At 58.1% G+C, this 18,482-nt stretch overlaps 4 protein-coding genes and 1 long non-coding RNA gene across 6 annotated transcripts in view; 1 reads left to right on the forward strand and 4 right to left on the reverse strand.

Annotated features, from left to right (window-relative positions):
• The window catches only part of LOC308275117, a 562,357-nt gene that overhangs the window by 126,371 nt on the left and 417,504 nt on the right, over positions 1-18,482 (reverse strand). The window lies entirely within an intron of this gene.
• Positions 3,041-4,697, reverse strand: CYB5D1 (cytochrome b5 domain containing 1; the record flags this gene model as incomplete). Its single annotated transcript, XM_080712128.1, has 4 exons — positions 3,041-3,271; positions 3,987-4,205; positions 4,348-4,424; positions 4,538-4,697. The coding sequence occupies 4 exons, from the start codon at positions 4,695-4,697 to the stop codon at positions 3,041-3,043; spliced, it is 687 nt and encodes a 228-aa protein (XP_080568254.1).
• On the forward strand, positions 5,314-6,063 carry NAA38 (N-alpha-acetyltransferase 38, NatC auxiliary subunit; the record flags this gene model as incomplete). Of its 2 annotated transcripts, none has more annotated exons than XM_080712193.1 (3): positions 5,314-5,423; positions 5,597-5,810; positions 5,951-6,063. In XM_080712193.1, exons 1-3 carry the CDS (start codon positions 5,343-5,345, stop codon positions 6,061-6,063), a joined length of 408 nt encoding a protein of 135 aa, XP_080568319.1. In that variant the 5' UTR covers positions 5,314-5,342. The 2 variants fall into 2 exon arrangements, with proteins under 2 accessions (XP_080568319.1, XP_080568320.1); XM_080712194.1 differs by having other exon boundaries at positions 5,597-5,780.
• On the reverse strand, positions 7,035-7,698 carry TMEM88 (transmembrane protein 88; the record flags this gene model as incomplete). The annotated part of the gene is made up of 2 exons (XM_080712297.1): positions 7,035-7,304; positions 7,489-7,698. 2 exons carry the CDS (start codon positions 7,696-7,698, stop codon positions 7,035-7,037), a joined length of 480 nt encoding a protein of 159 aa, XP_080568423.1.
• KDM6B (lysine demethylase 6B) lies at positions 9,244-16,932 on the reverse strand (the record flags this gene model as incomplete). The annotated part of the gene is made up of 20 exons (XM_080712581.1): positions 9,244-9,267; positions 9,342-9,512; positions 9,600-9,726; positions 10,048-10,189; positions 10,297-10,484; positions 10,571-10,685; positions 10,821-10,969; positions 11,052-11,123; positions 11,205-11,269; positions 11,374-11,579; positions 12,291-12,396; positions 12,491-12,617; positions 12,707-14,928; positions 15,027-15,371; positions 15,495-15,698; positions 15,780-15,941; positions 16,024-16,116; positions 16,209-16,428; positions 16,511-16,609; positions 16,796-16,932. The coding sequence occupies 20 exons, from the start codon at positions 16,930-16,932 to the stop codon at positions 9,244-9,246; spliced, it is 4,974 nt and encodes a 1,657-aa protein (XP_080568707.1).

Consider the following 18,482-nt stretch of genomic DNA (forward strand, 5'->3'; position numbering starts at 1 on the left):
ATCCCAATCCAGAGACTACTGAAGCCCACCTTTGTTCATACTTCTTATAGTCAGCCCCTCAGACAACTACGCAGGTTTACCCAGTGTCTCACTGGGACCACCTTCCCCTGCCCTCCCAATTCCCCCAGCTAGGAAGATGCACTAAACTCTCCACTCATTTTTGCCTTCTACTGCCACAGAGTTCACCTGTTATTCTCCATTCCCCTTCCCTGCTTAGGTTAAAGGGAACTAAATCTAGCCACGAAGACCAGGACAGTTCTCTTGATCATCAGGAGAGTTTTCTGCCCTACTTAGCTCCTCTCTACATCAAGCCTTCTCTTTTGGACGTACCATCTTACAAAGTCAACACAGCCTTCCTCACCTTCTTCTCTAAGTGGCAAGGCCCACTTATGAAAAAGTGTCTCCTTTTGGTCTCTCATCAAAGTGAGTATCCTAATCTACAGGCCCTTCTCCTACTCTAGTATTTCCTGGAGTTAGTAAATACCTACTTCTTTGCCTCAAAAAAGTTAAAAGAGAAATTTTGCTATGGGATTAACAAGAAAGCAGCCTTGACAACTTGCTTGGCTGACATTCAGTTTTCCTTATCTCCTCTTTTCCCCTGAAGTACTCTGCTAATAATTCCCTTCAGCACATAACAGCTGACTACATAATAGGCCTACAGTTTCCCATTGTGTAAGAAGCCTAGGACAAACCCACACCCCAAATACTTGGTCTGAGAGCAGCAGTTACAAATGTTAGCATGATGTTAGACACTGAGACAGACCTTTTTTCTTTTCTTTTTTTTTTTTTTTTGTGGTACTGGGGATGGAACCCAGGGGCTTTTCTACCTCTGGGCTATACCCCCAGACCTATTTTATATTTTATTCAGAAACGGTCTCACTGAGTTGCTGAGAGCCTTACTAAGTAGCTGAGGCTGGGTGCGAACCTGCGCGATCCTCCTGTCTCAGCCTCCCAAGCGCAGGGATTACAAGAGTGCGCCACCACGCCCGGCCAAGTCCCTTTGCATTGAAAAGAACATGTCCTTTGGAGTTGGACAGACTTCAATTTGTACCTTTTGGCTCTGATGTTTACTAATTAGTGCACTTTTATGCTACTGAACTTTTTTTTTTTTTTTTTTGGTGGTACTGGGGGTGGAACCTAGAGGCTTTCTACTTCTGAGCTATACTCCCAGACCTATTTTATATTTTATTTGGAAACAGGGTCTCACTGAATTGCTGAGAGCCTCACTAAGTAGCTGAGGCTGGCTTTGAAACCTGCACGATCCTCCTGTCTCAGCCTCCCAAGTGCAGGGATTACAAGCGTGCACCGCCATGCCCGGCTTGCTACTGAACTTTCTAAGCTTCAAGAGACTTATCTGTAAAATAGTATTAGTGTTATTTTTTTAATGGGGTAGCTGTAATAAAGAGGATGTATAAGGCACCCATCATAATATCTAAAACAAATTACCTGATAACCATTCACTTTCTTTCTTTCCCTTGGGTTTCACCTACTAAATACTCTTCTAGAAGGGAGGTATGCCAAAATTTGTTTTGTTTTGTTTTACTAGGGATTGAACCCAGGGGCATTCTAACCCGGGCTTTTTTTTTTTTTTTTTTTTTGCGGTATTGGGGATTTTTGCGGTACCCAGGGGCATTCTACCTCTGAGTTATACCCCCAGCCCTATTTTGTATTCCTTATTTTTTAATAGGGTCTCACTAAGTTGTGGAGGGCCTCACCCCAGCCTACCTATCTATGTATTTATTTACTTTTGCAGTACTGGGGATTGAATCGAGGGGCATTTTTTTTCTTTTTTTTTTTGGGGGGGTACCAAGAATTGAACCCAGGGGTACTCTACCTGAGCTACATCCCCAGCCCTATTTTTTTCTATATATATATATATATATACATATATATATATATATATATATGTGTGTGTGTGTGTGTGTGTGTGTGTGTGTGTGTATATATATATATATATATATATATATATATAATTTTTTTTTTTAAACAGGGTCTCACTAAGTTGCAGAGGGTCTCACTAAGTAGTTGAGATTGGCCACAAACCCATGATCCTCCTTTCTCAGCCTCCCAAGTACTGGGATTACAAGCCTGCACCATTACTCCCACCTTTATTTTTTTATATTCTTTATTTTGAAACTGGGTCTCACAGATGCAGAGAGCCTCACTAAGTAGCTGAGGCTGAAAATGAACCTGTGAGCCTCCTATCTCTGCCTCCCAAGTATTGGGATTACAAGCATGAGCTATCATGCCTGGCACCCCAGCCCCCCCACCTTTTGTACTGGGGATGGAACCTAGGGGCTTTCTACCTCCAGGCTATATTCCCAGACCTATTTTATATTTTATTTGGAAATAGGGTCTAAGTTGCTGAGAGCCTCACTAAGTAGCTGAGGCTGGCTTCGAACCTGTGCGATCCTCCTGTCTCCGCCTCCCAATCGCAGAGATTACAAGCGTCCGCCACCACGCCCGGCCTTAAAAACTTTTTGAAACAGGGTCTCACTAAGTTGCCGAGGTGGCCTTATACCTGTGATCCTCCTGTCTCAGCTTCCCAAGTACTAGGATTACGGGTATCTATCACCATACCCAGCAGTAAGCTAGTTTTGAGTAGTCAGTATAATCAGTTCCTACTCCTGTCTTTGTAAATCCTAACTTTTTATCACTACTCAGTGTCCATCATTGACAAAAATATCCTTCCATTCCTCATCCCTGTTTCAGATTTCCCTTAGTTTCAAAAAGTTCTGCCTGAGTTCCATCTGACTCTCCTCTACATCTCCCTGATTCAAGATACTGGGTCATCTTGTGTCATTACTAAAAACAAATTGATTAACTTCTATCATTCTCGTTAATTTCTCAGGGAAAATCATGAGGGAGCTGGGGAATAGGACCCATATCCTTCAGAAGGGGATTGGAACCACAGGCCAGTTACCAGAGGGAAATGGAGTTGTACGTCCAGGCAACCTGTGCTACCACCTGTTTTCCTCAAGAACAGAAAAAGGCAAACTCAAAATAGGTCTTGCGTCTACATGAGCATACATCTCCTTTCCTATAGCTCTGTGAGGTCATCATTGAAGTAGAGCAGTACTGCAGGTACATGATATGAACCATCCATATTGAGAAAGTCAAATTCTTCCTCCTCATCCCGGATCCCATTTTCTTCCAGGGTCTGATCCATATTCAGGTTCTTCCCTTCATATTTCCACGTGTAGCTGGCAGCATGTGCATTATAGGGGAGATAGCGGTGTAGGATTTCCCACATTGATTCCAGAGCCCCCACCTAGAGAACATGGAAGCACCCCACCTCTATAATTCTGGATGGAACACATACACAACCCAAAAACCAGTAGCCCAAGATATACAGATCAGCATCTTTGGCAGACAGCAGCTTCTGACACTTTACAGTGTAAAATGAAGCTTCAGCATGCAATGATTTTTTAATTTTTTTTGTGGTACTGGGGTTCCTGGAAGCCCTTCTACCTCCGGGCTACTCTCCCAGACCTATTTTTACATTTTCATTTGGAAACAGGGTCTCCTAAGCCAGCACGCACTGGCTGGCTTCGAACCTGCGCGATCCTCCTGTCTCTGCCTCCCAAGCGCGGGGATTACAAGCGTGCGCCACCACGCCCGGCCACAATCCTATTTTTATGGCAACTGCTTCTAACAAGCAGATGGCTCCAAAAGGTCAAATCCAGTACCCCTTCACTTCATCTCTGAGACAGTGTAGACTAAGAGTCCAATTACTGTCCATGATGACATCTAAGAGCTTCCAAAGGTTACCATCACTAAGTGCCCTGGACTTATATGGAGACTTGTACTCAAGTGACCCAGACACTCCTTGCATCCCCAAACCTGGACACCTAGGTGATCTGCTTTCCTCATCCACCTCAAGATAAAAGGGAGAAACTACAGCTCCTACTGGGTAGGGAAAGCTGATGACTGCAGCGAGTACAAGCTGTTTTTATCTAACCTGTTCCCCAGACACCTGATCTCACCTCCAGTATGTGCTCCTGCGACGTAAGCGTGTTAATGATGCGGATATTCCTGGTCTTGGCAGACAGCCGCCCCACCTCGTAAAGCGATTCCTTCCACCAGGGCTCCTCGAAATCATTGGCCCAGTCCGAACGGGGCAGCTGAGGTGGGACGTGCACGAAGCGGCCCCGCGGGGTGCGGTACCTCAGGCAACCAGTCAGAGGATCTATGTGCTTGCGGATCTTTAAGGCAGGGTTTGGGGGCAGTGGAAGGGGCACGGATCTGAGCAGTCACATTTAAGGTTTCCAGATTTTTTCCGCTTTTCCTCCCCATCCCGGTTTTCCAGTGTCCTTGCCCCCAAACCCAGGTTCCAACAGAACTCACGTCTCTAGTCTTTGGATCAAACCAGTGGCTGATGTCCTGGCCTGCAACTTCCAGGATGGGTTTCAGCAGCAGGTTCCCTGCCAGGGATCAGCGGTTGTCAGTGCTGGCCACCCAAGAACCAGGCACCAACCCTCTTATCCACATCCACCAACCCTCACATCCCAGTCCTGGTTCAGAGTCTGACCCTTACCCTGGTACTCTTCAGCTAACGGCGTTAGGTCGTACACATATCCCAGGTAAGACACCCACAGGTCTTCGGGCTTGTTATGTTCAGCCACCTCCGCTGGCGTAAAATAGCGACGCTGGAAATCCTCAAAGTCTGGCCCAGCCACTAGGCCCCGGCGCAACATGGCTCCGGCTCTTTCGGACACGGGCTCTTTGGGCTGCTTCCTCGCTCTTCAGCACACACTCGCTACTACATGCTCCCTTCAGTCCAGAAGGTAAGGCGAGTGCGTTTACCGCTGACATGGAAACCATTGTCCTCTTGCGGCCACCGTCCAAGGGGATTAAAGACGTGAGGTGAGGGGGGGTGCTTACGTTTTGGGTACTCACGGGAAATGTAGTCCGGTTCCAGCCTCGGGCATAGAAGGATTGAGTAATTAGGGTTCATTCCAGGAGAAAGCGAACAGTGTGTTTTAACTCAGGAGTCTCCCCTACATGTAATATATAGGACAAACTATCTCCTAAGACATAAAGAAAGCTGTCTGGGGGAAGCAGGATGGGAGAAGGCATTCTTGCTAAATTTCAGTTTCTAAAGAATGAGTAAGAAACTACAAGTAAGCTTCTCGCGATATCTTAAGACATCTGGCGTGATCGGCCTCCGGCCACAGCGCTGAGGAAGTAGAAGCTCGCGAGATCTCTGCAGTTGCCGAGGAGACTAGGTGGAGAAGTGATCTCGCGAAAGGAAAGAAGTGGGGAGCGCTCGCGAGATCTCGGACCACCGGACCCGAAAGGTTCCTAGGAAGTTTCAGGGCCTAGAAGAGGCCCTGGGGCAAATGGCTGGAGCTGGGCCGACCATGCTGCTGCGGGAGGAGAATGGCTGTTGCAGTAGGCGGCAGAGCAGTTCCAGCGCCGGGGTCAGTGCGGGCTCAGGTTCTGGGCTCGAGGGGCAGTCGGGCAGCAAAATGGAGGGCGGAAGGGGAAGCTGCCGCTCCCGGCAAGCCCTGGGCTCCGAGCGACGCCCCGCGGGCTGCCGGGAGCTGTGGTTCCGCGGGCGGAAGGCGCTGAGTGCGTGCCCCGCCCCCGGCAGGACTCGGACGGGGAGCGGGAAGACTCGCCGGCCGCACGTGCCCGGCAGCAACTGGAGGCGCTGCTCAACAAGACCATGCGCATTCGCATGACAGATGGGCGGACTTTAGTCGGCTGTTTCCTCTGCACCGACCGCGACTGCAATGTCATCCTGGGCTCGGCGCAGGAGTTCCTCAAGCCGTCGGGTCAGTGCCTGGGGAGCTCACGCCCCCCTGGGAATGTGGCGGAAACCTACTCAAGGCATTTCCTTCAGGTCCTGGCTGCACCCCTTGTTTTATGGGGCTCGTGTCCACGGCTCGGAAGGGGCGGGACCGACGCTGACCTGCCTCCCTGATGCTTTGACCATTCTTTCCAGATTCCTTCTCTGCCGGGGAGCCCCGTGTGCTGGGCCTGGCCATGGTACCCGGGCACCACATCGTTTCCATTGAGGTGCAGAGGGAGAGCTTGGCGGGGGCCCCGTATCTCTGACCACGATCGGGCATGACTTTCGAGTTTCATTAAATCTATGACCAAAGTGGCCTGTGTCTGTGTGTGGCTCGGATGCCTGGGTAGGGATAGCACACCAGCCCCTGGAGGTGGTTTGCCTGAGGTCATGACCATCTCAACCATCCTCCCCCAGCCTAATGTCCAGGGGTGTCAAAGCTTCCATCAAGCTAGAGGGTGGGATGAGGGACAGGGTAGCTGCACATCAACGCCCCTGCATCCTCCCTCCCACACTGCTGCTTCAGAATCGTGGCCGGAGGGGGTGTCATCCTGCTCCGGAAAATCCATTGTTTCCCACCCCGGCCTGGCAACACCGAGTTCCTCTAAGCTGGGGTCAGAGAACGGGCTCAGGTCCCCAAGGGGAGCCCGGTAGGCAGCTGAAACAGAGCCCCTCCACTCTATTCATGGGAGGTGACTATGGGTCAGGGACAGAACTGCAGGGTCTGGTCAGGAAGAATGGACTGCTGCGATAAGGGAAGTCCAGAGGCTCAAGGATGCTCCAGTCTGAGCATTTGTAGTCTTGGGAACTCATTTCCTGCTCCTGGGCAAGAGGCAGGGGTGAAGGTATTGTGCCACTTCTGCTCACAGCACATTCGGTTCATAAATTCTTTTATTGACGTGGTTTCTTCCCCTTCTGCACTGCCTCTCAGCCCCCTAAATACTTGAGGAGCTGCACCAGAAAAGGAGGGCGCAAGGTTCAGTCGTCCTATGCGCACCTTAAGGGAGGGGTCAGTGGGGGAGGTGTGGGGTCCAGCCCAGATGTTCAGGATTCAGATGTGGGTGGGTAGTCAGAGGTCTTCTAGGGTGTGGGAAGTTTCACCAGCATTGGGTCCATAGATGCTGTCCCGAGGGGATGCAAGGACCGGGCTCATACAGGGGTGGGGACAGGGGAGACAATCCCGGGGCTTCAAGTCCTTGGGCCCACCAGAAGTGGGGACAGCCGTGTGGGTAGCTACTCAGACCCAGACCTTGCCCGGTGTTGGAACTGCTTGGGCCCCTGGTGATGCCCGCGTTTGCTGTGGCTGCGGAGTGCGCCGGCGCCTATAGAGGGCTCGGCTGTAGGGCACGAGGCAGTCGGCCAGGCGGAGACGCAGGCAGAGACGGCGGTAGCTGGCCAAGGCAAGCACGAGCAGCGGCACGAGGAGCAGGAATCCAGTAACCAATAGGGCCGTGAAGCCTGGGTCCCTCAGGTGCGTGGTGCAAGGGGGTGCCTGAGAGCGCAGGAACTGTGAGGAGAAGGGGCATCAGGCCCAGGCCGAACTGGGCCATGCTGTGCCCAGGGTGGGGAAACTGCCCCGCCCAGACGGGGTTGAAGTTGTGGCTGGTAGACCCCACCACCCACCGGCATCACCACATGGGATCGCGCACATACACACACGAGCACACACGTCCCCTGGGGCTCACGCTCACCTGGGAGTGGCAGAGAAAGCCAAAGCTCAACATGGTGACAGCGGGTAGCAAGATGGTCCCCAGCACCAGGGCCAGAAGAAGAAGATTGAAGGCAGCCACCAGCAGATTCTGGGCCGTTACCAGCACAGCGCAGGCCCAGCAGTCCAGAGGATCCCTGGGCTCTGGGCTGCTGCTGAGAACCGGTCGCTGCGCCCCCGGGACATCCGCCATGGCCGGGCTGGCTCCAACCCGCCTGGGCCTTGCCCGGGCCTTATAGCCCTCTTTCCTGCCCCTCCCCCGGCCCAGCCTCTCCCCACCCCACCCGCCCCACCCCCCTCATCCTGGAATGCGGCTCCAGGATTAGGCACCCCCATCCCAAGGAGCAGACCAGAGCTCTGGACATTCCACAGGCGCCTCCGGGGAGGGGCTCGCCTTGCCAGGGTCTGCGCAGACCTTCCCCATCCATCACGGCCCTGCGGCCCTCCTCCCCGTACTTTCCCCAGCTATCACCAGCACGTTATCAAAACAGGATTTTTTCTTCCGCTTTTATTCTTAATATTAATATTCTCACACAAAAAATCACCGAAAATAGGGATAGGGTTGGGAAGAACCCTCTGCCCCTGGGGCAGAGAGACAGTGCAGTGCGAGGGGGCGGGCCTGTAAGCCCCCCACCCCTCCGCAGCCCCAGCGGGGAGGAAAAAAAAACAACCAAGCAAATGAAAATAAAACCCCAGAGAAGCTCACCCCGGGGTGTCCCTGCCCCAGTGAGGCCCTGGCCCTGGGCTATTTCACACTTAAAAAGAAAAGGTGGGGACGAAGGTCCGTGTTTTTAAAATTGGCCGGGGCTGGGGAGGACGGGTTCCTCTTCCTCATAGTTCTTTCTTTAAAACTTTTAAAAAATTTTTAATTTTATTTATTTATTTTTTTTACAAAATACCATTTCAGTTCCCACTTCTTCCCCTACAGTACAGGAGTCGCTCACCCTCAGGCGGGGTCGGGGTCGGGTCGGGAGTGGGGGACTGGTCCGAGAAAGTGCAGGACTCAGGGGAGGGGAGCGGGTTTGAGCACCATGAGAGCCCGGCGGAGCCGCGGACGGACAGGCGGGCGGGCGGGCCGGCGGAGACTGACCACCGAGCCCGGACACACGCTGGGGTGCAGGGAGAGCCCGGTGGCGGGCGCCCCGGAGGGGAGGTGGGTGGGATGGCTTAGGGGTGGGAGAGGTCGGGTTTTCCCAAAAATGAATAAATAGAGGTGAGTGGGACTGTTATAAATTAAAAACCAAAAAAAAAAACAAACAAAAAAGGACAAAAAATTACAAATCATAACCAAGTGAATAAACAGAGACATGTACAGGGGTCACAGCTAGCATTGGAAGTAAAAAAGGGGGTTCTGGGGAGGGTAAAGCCCATAGAAAGAATCTCATAAAAACCTCGCTGCCGGAACGTCTATGTACAAGCTCGGGCCGCGGCGGGCAGGCCGAGGAACCCGTATGCGACCCCGCGCCGGAGCCTGGTCCTTGTGTCTGCTGCTAGAAAGGCCAAAGTCGGTGAGGGGAGGCGCTGGTGGGCGAGGGGCTGCCAGCCCCCTCCCCCGCCTCCCATTTTTTCCTTTTTTTCCTCATGTTTAAAAAAAATTTTTTTCTAATAAATTAAGTGAGGGGAGCTGCCAATGGGGGGGCTGGGCCCAACTCCCTTCCCGGCCGGGGGCGGGACCCAGGTCCAGCCCAGGCTGTGCTGGTGGCCCCGCGGGCCCTGCGGGGCGGCGGGGCGTCCGGCCTCATCGAGACGAGCTGGCGGGGGCCTGCGGGAGAGAGGGCGGCTCAGCGGGGGCCGCTGCGGCCCCGCCCCCCGTGACCCCGCCCGGCCGGGCCTCACCAGCGTGAAGGCGTCGTAGGCCTGCGCCAGCTCCTCCGTGCGGTACTGCTCCAGCACCACCACGCCCTGCAGGCCCGCGCTGCGGCGCCGCGCGCAGCCCTCGCAATGCACCAGGTACGTGTTGCGGCTGCCGTTCTCGCTCGTCACGAACAGAATGTTGAACACCTCCACCTGGCCGGGAGGGGCGGGAGGGGCGGGCCGTCACCGCGGGTAGCGGCTCGCGCCTCCCGGCCGGCCGGGGCAGGGACGGGCACTCACGTCGCACTCGTTGCAGTAGTAGGCGGGCTCGTCCTTGACCCGGCCCTGGTAAGCGATTTTCTTCCCCGCCCGCACCAGGCTCTCCCGCTGCACCTGGCAGTGCTTCATGGACTGCAGGAGGCAGAATCTGCAGAGGAGCCACCGGAGTGTTGAGGCCGGGCAGCCGCAGGGGAGGGGGACGGGGCGGGAGCGGGAAGCCGGCCAGGAGCAGGGTCGGCCTAATGTGCTGGCGGCCCTGGGTTCGGTCCCCACCACAGCGAGTGGCAGGTGGTTCTTATCTATTTCATCTACTTGGAAAATAACGGTCCTGTGAGCAGGAACTTGGCCAGCTTCCCCAGCACCATAATACCATGGGCAGGAGAGATGGATAAATAGGGTGGTCAGGTAAAAAGGGCAGGGCGGGGACCAGATCAGGTGGACATGGGCTCCCACCCCAACACAGCCTTACTTGATCATCTTGAACAAGTCCGGGTCGCTGATTTTGACCGTGCGAGCCACGTTCCAAGACACATGAATCATGGGCACAATGGATTTGACGTTCTTCACCTCGTTCCACTCATATCGTTCCAGGGCCAGCTGGTACTGATAAGCTGCAGGCCAGAGGGAGTCACTCTAGGATCCGCACGCAGCCCCACACCTGGGCCAGAACCCCTTCCCTCTCCCCCACAGGGCAGATCCCGCCGGGCCGCCCTCTCACCGGTGAGGGGCCCCACGTTCCAGGCGATGTTGTTGCACCAGCCCGTGGCCTGCACCCAGTGCACAGTCCCTGCATTAATCCACACAAGGTCTCCGGGGCGCTGCACAAAGCGGTACACAGGGATATTGGAAGCATAGAGGTCATCCAGAATTGGCCACCAAGAACCAGTCAGGTAGTCCACGCCGTGCCTGCAGGGTGGGCAGACGCAGGGTCAAGTGGGGACCAGGGGAACCCAGGGACACAACGTGGTGGGTTGTTGAGGGGCGGAGCGCACCGGTCGCAGAAGGCGCTAATGGTCTCCCAGTAGTGCTCATGCACAGCGAACCATTCACAGTCACCAGGGCCAATGTTAATGTTGACGGAGCAGAAATTGTTGTTCTCTTGGTGGCCTGCAGGGGGAGGCACAGGACGGCATGAGGTCTGACTGGGGGTACCCCGCCCTTTGCCTTCATTGGCTCCAGCTCGGGGAGTAAGGGGGGAGTAAGGGGGAGTAATGGGGAGTAAGGCGGGAGGGTGAGGCGCACCTGGCGTTCGGCTGCCGGGGACTTTCATGTACAGCTGCACCGTGTTCATACCCAGGATGGTGTGGCCCACGTGGCTGAGCATGTTGCCCGTGGACGTTACCCGCATGAAGGCGGGCAGCTTCAGCAGCTCCTGCAGCTGGGGCTTCCACCTGCGGGGTGGGCAAAGTGAGAAGGTACCCCGTGGTATGCCCCCGCACTCCCGCCCCAGCTTTGAGGCCCAGCCCCACTGACCGCTTGGCGTCTGACAGGTCAATGTTGGTGCCGAACTTGATGATGTGGTGGTTCTTCGGGTCTGGTGCACTGCTGCTGGGGCAAGAGCACAGGTTGGAGGAGGCCCACGATGCGGGAGGCATCGTGCAGGCAAGGGGCACAACCGTGAGGTACCTAGGAGGGGTTCCTGTGGTGCTGTCCGGCTCTTCCGATTCCTCATCCTCACTCTCCTTCTCCTCCTGCTCGGCCAGAAGGGCAGGCAGGCCCCAGTCAGTGACCTTCCCCGAGCCATCCCTCGGCAGCCCCGATCCAGCACCCCCGGCCTCTACCTCACCCCCCTCACCTGCAGGGACTCCTGGAAAGATGAGGCCTGGTACTGTGCATACTTGGCAATGGTGGTGTGGGAACGGGAGCTCTCACAGGGCCAGATCTGCCGTGTGCCGGTCAGGTCCCAGTTCTCATCTGAGGGCTGCTGCACCTGCGTGCGCACCTCCACCGTGTGCTCGCCACTCGCCTCCACCAGCGTCTTGGTGGAGAAGAGGCCCAGGTCTGCAAGGGAGGGCCGAGCAGGGCGTCGGGGTCTGAGGACCCAACTCACCCTCTCCTTTTCTCCTGCCCAGGGCCTGACAGGGCACACATAGGTTTGGCAGAACTCAGTCCAAGGGAATGGGCAGGAAACCCTGCCTCACACAGGGCCGGGAGGGTTGGCCTCTCTGGATCCTCACCAGCCATTCCTCCCACAGCCCCTCAGAGTCTTTAGCTGCTCAGTGAGCAAAGCACTTGATACACAGTAGGCACTCAGAGGGCGGCAGCTCATCACTGTATCCAGTTAAATGCTTATTCAAGTGAAAGCTTGGAATGTGTTCAAGTATCTCAGGGAGGGTAAGAGAAGACACGTAAGGTCAAACAAGACTGACCCTCCTATTTCTATAGGGTTTCCTCTACTTTTGCCTATGTTTGAAAATTTGCAGAATAAAAGGTTGAAAAGACAGGCCCCAATCATAGGTCTTTAGGGGATTATCTACAATTTGTACCCATCCTTAATCACCAGGAAAACCAGAAGTCACTCTAACTAGGACCCTGGGCTCCCTCCCTTTCCCATTTGCCCACTGCTGGAGCAGACAAGGCAGAAGGCAGAGGAGGCTGAGGTGGCCGCCCCGTGACTGGGCAGGTGCGCTCACGCCACTGTTCTGGGGTCCTCAAGTGTGGATGTTCTCAGAGTCCTATCGCCCTCCCGGTACTCTCTGCCCCCATACTCACTGAGCCGCAGGGAGCCTGCCAGGCCCCGGATCACGGTGATGGGATTTCGAGGGTCTGTACAGAACTGCAGCAGAACCGGTGAGAAAGCGTCCCGTTTGCTCTCCAGCTGATGACCAGGAAAGGCTGCAGTCAGAGCCCTGTCCCAGGCTCACACCCGCCCCCCACTGCCTTGGAGCCCTCGGGACAGACGGCACACATACATAGATGCTGGGCGTAGGGGGGCTGAGCTTTTCCCGGGGCAACTTCTCCTCGGTATTGATCTTGGGTTTCACAGACTGGGCAGGGGAAAGATAGGACTCTCGAAACTTCCCTTTCACCTTGGCATTCCTGTGGGAACAGTTCCAGGGGGGCAACATCAGGCTGATGGGGAGGAGCCTCTGGGGCAGGCGCGCAGCCGGGTGACGCCCCCGACTCACCTGCTGGCACGCACGACATCAGCAGCACAGTGACTAATGGTGAGGTCCGCCATGCGCAGTCGCCGCTCCTCCACCTCGGAGGCGATAAAGGTCTCCTTGTCACCACTCTCCACCTTGATGAGTCGGATCTTCAGCTCCTTGGGGGGGCCCTCACTCAGTGAGCGCAGTTTCAGCATGTCAGCACGGCTGACGCTGGGGGGCCCTGGGGCTTCCTCCCGAGCCTTCTTCCCAGGGACAGAGGCTGGTGGGGCTGTGGGCTGGGCAGAGGGGGCAGGAGCTGGTGGAGGGGCGGGAGCCGTGGGCGGCTTGGCCTTGGAGGTCCCACCAAGGTCAGGCCGGGCCTTCTCTCGGCCCTGGATCTCCTCGCTCTGCAGGTCCAGGTTCCCCAGCACCCGGCGGCTCTTCTCTTTGGGGGCCTTGGCCTTGGCGCCTGCCCTCCCCTCGCGGGGCCGCCGACCCACGCTGTCTTTGCAGGCCCTCCTGTGTCGACGATGCTCTCTCTGGTGTTCCTTCTGATGTTCTTTCTGGTGCTCCTTCTGCCGCCGCTTGCCACTACCTGGCTCCGTTGCCGCCCCCGCCCCTGCCCCGCTGCTCTCCTCCTTGGCAGGTGCGGGAGGCAGTAGTCGCTCAGTCCCATTGTCTGCTGGGTCTGCTGGGTCAATGGCACTCCGGCCCACCCGCTCCACAAGGGTCTCACAAGCCCGACTGATTTCTTCTAGCACCTCAGACTCGGAGCGAGTGGGGGGCAGCGGCAGGGCTGGGGGCGGCTGGGCGGGGGTCACGGGGCCTGGGGCCGGCTCGTCGCCTGCCCTGCACTCCCGGGCCCAGGGCCCGCCTGAGGTAGAGAACTGAGATGAAGAGGAAGCAGAGGGCTGTGGGGAGCCCTGGGCGCTAGGGACCACTGAGGTGGGTGGTGGGGCGGTAGCACCTGATGGGGGACCAGGGGAATACTGAGATGTGGGCAAGGGCCCAGGCCGGGTGGCAACCGCTGCTCCAGTCCCCCGGTAACAGTACTTTTGTCCCTCCAGCACGGAGGCCAAAGATTTGAGCAGGCTGGCCGGGCTGGCTGGCGGGGGTGGCGGTTGTGGCTGGGGAGGCGGAGGAAACTTGGCTAGAGGCGGTGGCGGTGGTAGGGCTGGTGGTGGCTTCTTCTCCTCTTCCTGGGTGGTGGTGGCGGTGGTGGCGGCGGTGGCGGCTGCTGCGGTGGTGGTTGAGGCTGTGTCGCTGGGGAAAGGAGGCTGCAGAGATGCAAAGGGCTCCTTCAGCGGGGGCGGGGGGACGCCTGCCTCCTGTTGCTGCTGCTCCTCTTCCTTTCTAATCGACTCATCCAGCATCTTCATGATGTTAGCCAGCCCGTCTGGTAGGATCTTGAATTCAGCTGGCTCTTCAAACTGGTCCTCCAGGGGGGTTGGGGGGAAATCAAAGAGCCGTGGTCCTCGGGCAGGCAGCTCCCCCACCCCAGGCGGCACAGGCTGGGGGGCTTTACTCAGGGGGCCTGGGGCTGGCCCCGGCCCCACCTCGGGGGTCTTTGGGAAGGAGACCCTGGGCCGGGGGCTCTCCGAGTGCCTGAAGCTTCCTGAGGTATTTTGGTGGCAGGAGGAGGGAGGGGCCGGAGGCAGGGCAAGAGTCAAGGGTGCAAGAGGTGGGTCCTGGGGGCTCAGTGTTGGGCTGGGTGGCCGGGGAAGGGGGTCCATACTTCTGGCCAGATAAGGAGGTCGGGGGAAGGGCACAGGCCCAGTAGGGCTGCTGCTGTGGCTGCCATTGCGGCTGCGGCTGCCGTTACTGCTGCTGCTGCTGCTGCTGCTGCTGCTGCTGCTGCTGCTACTGCTGGTGGTTGGGGGAGTGGGAGGGGTGTGCGAATCCTGAGTGCCCACAGAAAAGCGGGGAGCCGGAGGCCCCAAGAAGCCCTCACGGTGGGGGAGAGGCGGTGGGGGAGGGCGAGGGGGTCCCTCAGCCCCGAAGAAGAGCTCCTCTAAGATCTCTCCATCCTCTCGGGCTGCCCGGCAAGCAGGGCCCTTCAGCCAGGCAGGTGGTGGGGGTGGGCGTAAGAGGCGAGGACATGGGGGCGGAGGAGGTGAGGGGGGCCCGGGTGGCAGGGAAAGGTGGGGAGTGGCAGCGGGAGCCGCCAAGAACGGTTTCCGACTACTGTGTGCCGAGGGCCCCAGGCGACCCTGGTGCGGGGAGACCTCCAGCGCAGGAGTTTGGTAATGGTCAGCGCCGGGCTGCGAATGTAGGACAAGTTGGTCAGAACTCTGCTCCGGCCACCTCAGACATGTCCCACTTACTTCCCCACCCACCCTCCGCGTGAGGGGTCACTCACGATGCCTGGGCTCGGCTCCACGCCCCGGAGACCGGTGTTGCTGCTGCTGCTACTGCTGCTGGTGGTGGTGCCGGGGAGGCCAGGGGGCCGGGAAGGGGCGTAAGGCACGCAGGCGGTAGTTGCTGCTGGTGAAACGCTGGAGTCCATCCGCGACCTCTGAACTCTGCTCTCTCTAAGGTCACTTCCGGGGGGACGGGTGGCAGGCAGGCAGCCATGGCTCTCTGCTCCTGGGGGGCGGGGTCCCGGGCCTGGGGGTGCAGCCGGGACCAGCCGGTGGCTGGGGGGGTGCGCGGTGTAGGCTGGAGCTGGGTATGGATATGGGTGAGGCAGCGAGTGCCGCTGCTCCTATGGGAGGTAAAAAAACAATACAAAACAAAACAAAACAAAAAAAAAAACGAGGACTTAGGGTAAGGAACAGAAGACAGGGAACTTGTAGATGAAGGTGACAAGCAACAGATGTGGGCACACCTGGCGCTCTGGAGGTGCTGAACCCTTGCGCTCGGGACCCCAGGCATCTCCATGCAGGTTACTCCACAGCCCTGGCTTGGTCAGCTGAAACGGGGGGCTTGTAGCCAGGCCAGGCAAGGGTGGTGGTGGTGGTGGCGGCGGCGGCGGCGGCGGCGGCGGTGGTAATGGTGGCGGAGGCAGTGGCAGCCCTGGCGGAAGGCCAGTCTGGAAGAGAAAGGAGTGTGGGAATCCCATTCCTTGCCCCAGCCCTGCAGACTCTGCCTGCTGGCCTGCCTCCAACCATACCTGTTCAGAGCTACAGCCTCTCCTGCGCTTGCCTCCAGGGCTGAGGCCCTCCTCCCCCGAGGGGCCTGACAGTGCTGCAGGAGGCACAGGCTGCACCACCGGGGGTTCAGCAGCTCGTTTCACCGGGGGGCCTCCCCGCTTAGCCCCATAATTCCGCTTGTGCTGAGAATAATAAGAGACAAGAATGTGGCTGGTACAGGCCTAGCCTGGCCCTCTTCCCTAGACCACCAGGCCCCAGCCTCACCTCAAGGTGCAGTAAGTTCCATACTTGCTCCAGGGGGGGCAGGATCTTGGCTCTGTGCTGGCAGGAGCCAGCATGAAAGTTCCAGAGCTGGGCCTGGGGGGCATCAAAGGGCAGAAGGAGGCATCAGGTGGGGACACTATGCCAGAAGGCACGATCCTGGCCTGCTAAGCCCTGCCTCATCCCACCTGCTGCAGTCGGCCGAGGCGGGGCCCCAGTTCGGCGAAGCTTCCTCCGTATCGAAGGGCACTATGGTAGCAGCGCACGGCCTCCTCGCTGTCGTGCTCTGACTCATACAGCTGCCCCAGCTGCTCCCAGAGCCCCGGCTGGGCTGGGTCCCGGAGCAATGCCTGCACGCAGCCATGCAGTGATTCCAGCTTCCCATGGAGGGGCCTTGGGGCAGGTGTCCTGTATAACACAAGGGGTTCAAAAGGGTTAGGCTTGCGGAAAGTCGAGTCTCCCACCCAGAACTGTTGACTCCATCACTCACCCGGGTGCATAATACGGTTTGTTGGGGTGCCCAGAGCTACTGCCATGTGAAGGAGGTAAGGGAGCAGGGAGTGGGGGCTGCCCGATGCTGGCTGAGCATCTGTAGAGAGAAGGGTCTGTTATATACAGCGAGAAGGAACAGCACAGGAAGGAGGGGCCTGAGGAAGAGAGCAGCTATGGATGGCACAGAGACCCGCAGAACCGTGGAAACCCACGGAGAGTGACAGAGACTGGGGGTACAGAAAGCGAGGAGAGAAGTGCTGGGAGATTAGGGCCAAGTTCTCACCTGCCTCCAGGCAGCCATGCGCTACGAGGAGGAGGATGGGGCGGGCAGGAGCTCCAGGCCCCAGCACAGCTCAGGCCCCCAAGGGCAAAGGCTTCCCGTGCAGCGCGGGCCCCTGGAGGGTCCACTGCCCGATGCATCCAGCCTAAGTTGGGAGAAGAGATCGTGCTCTTACTGGAGACAAAACCAGAGCTGCCAGCCACCCCAGCCCCAGGCCTTCCCTTACCAGGTCAGCAGTGGCCCCAGGAGCCCTGGAGATCGGGCACGGCCCCCTGCCCCAGCTCTCTGGGAAGCTGGGAGGATGGTCCGGCTCCAGCCGCTCTGACAAGAGTGCCCACTGTCCCCAGATGGCAGCCCCTGGCCTTTCACAGCCAATTCTACAGAAAGAAGGAAAAGAAGTGTGATGAGCTGGATGGCACAGTCAGGGCCCAGGAATGGGCTGGGCTGCCTGGGGGACAACAGGGCTGTCATTTGTGCAGAGAGCCTGAGGGGAGGCCCACCAGGCCTGAGGAGCCCCTGGAGGCCCAGCAGAGTGGAGTGGCTGTAAGCTGGGAGCACACTGGCAGAAGCCTGAAGGTGGGTGCGACCTGGTAGCTGTGCTGCTGCCTGACAGGCTCTCAGTCCAGAGCCATCCCCGCAGACCTGCAACGCTGCTGCCGCTTACCGGGCCTCCTCAGTGGGAGCGTCCCCTCGGCGTCAGCGAGCTCCAGAGATCTGGCCAATCACAGGACTTCCTCTCTCCCCCGAAAGCCAATCATCACCCGTGTCTCCGCCTCAGTAACAGCCTGGATGGAGCCAATAAGAGCAAGGTTAGCCCCACAAGCAGCCGCCAGGGAGGAGGGGCAGCAGCGGAGCCGGTCAGACGGGAACGGCCTGGGGTGACCCCGATGTGACCCCACAGCACCTACCTAGGGTCCCCTTCTCAGATCTGACACCTGAGTCGCAGGGCAGTGGTCGCACACTGGGGCCAGCTAGGCAAGACCCTTGCGAGTGAGGCCGGTGAGCGCGCCGGCCAGCGAGCCTCACCCACCCACAGAACGACTTGTAGCCCAGGCCAGACTGCTCAAGGCGCCCCCGGCCCAGCCACCACAAGACCCACGGACGGCAGGCAGAGAGACGCGGACGCCAAGACATCGCCGCCCTCCCTCTCCGCCTCGCTGTGGCTGGCCTCCCGCCCCGGCGCTCTGAACGGCTCGCTCGCCAGCCAGGACGACGGCACCTGAACCGTCCACGCGCTCCCAGACGCTCCACCCCACACCTGACGCGGCCCCACACCGCGTCGAGTCCGCAGCCCTGCCAGCACCGCCACTCCCCCTGGGCGCTGACCTTCAGTACCCACCGACCCCCGGCCAGCCCCGCGTTAGTCCTCCAACTTCTGAGAAGTTGCGCGCCGCGGTCCCGCGTGGCCCCTTCGCGTGGCTCCCGGCTCCTCTGTGCCCTTTCCCCGCCGGGGCCACGAGGTTCCCCGCGGCCCACGTGGCCCCCGCCCCCCAAGGGAGGGGGGATTTCGGGGGTTGCCCGTGACGTGGCCACTTGCGCAGCGGAAGCGGTGTGTGTAAGTGCAATGGGGGGTGTCCTTCGGGCAGGAGGGCGGGCCGCCGTGCAGTGACATCACCCTGTCCCACTCTCACCGCCTACTCCCTTAAAGAACCCAGAGCCCGTTTCGCTTCCTCCTCCACGCCCCCCCTTC

The sequence above is a fragment of the Muscardinus avellanarius genome (assembly GCF_963383645.1).
Source record: "Muscardinus avellanarius genome assembly, chromosome: 16".
In the NCBI taxonomy this organism is placed as follows: domain Eukaryota; kingdom Metazoa; phylum Chordata; class Mammalia; order Rodentia; family Gliridae; genus Muscardinus; species Muscardinus avellanarius.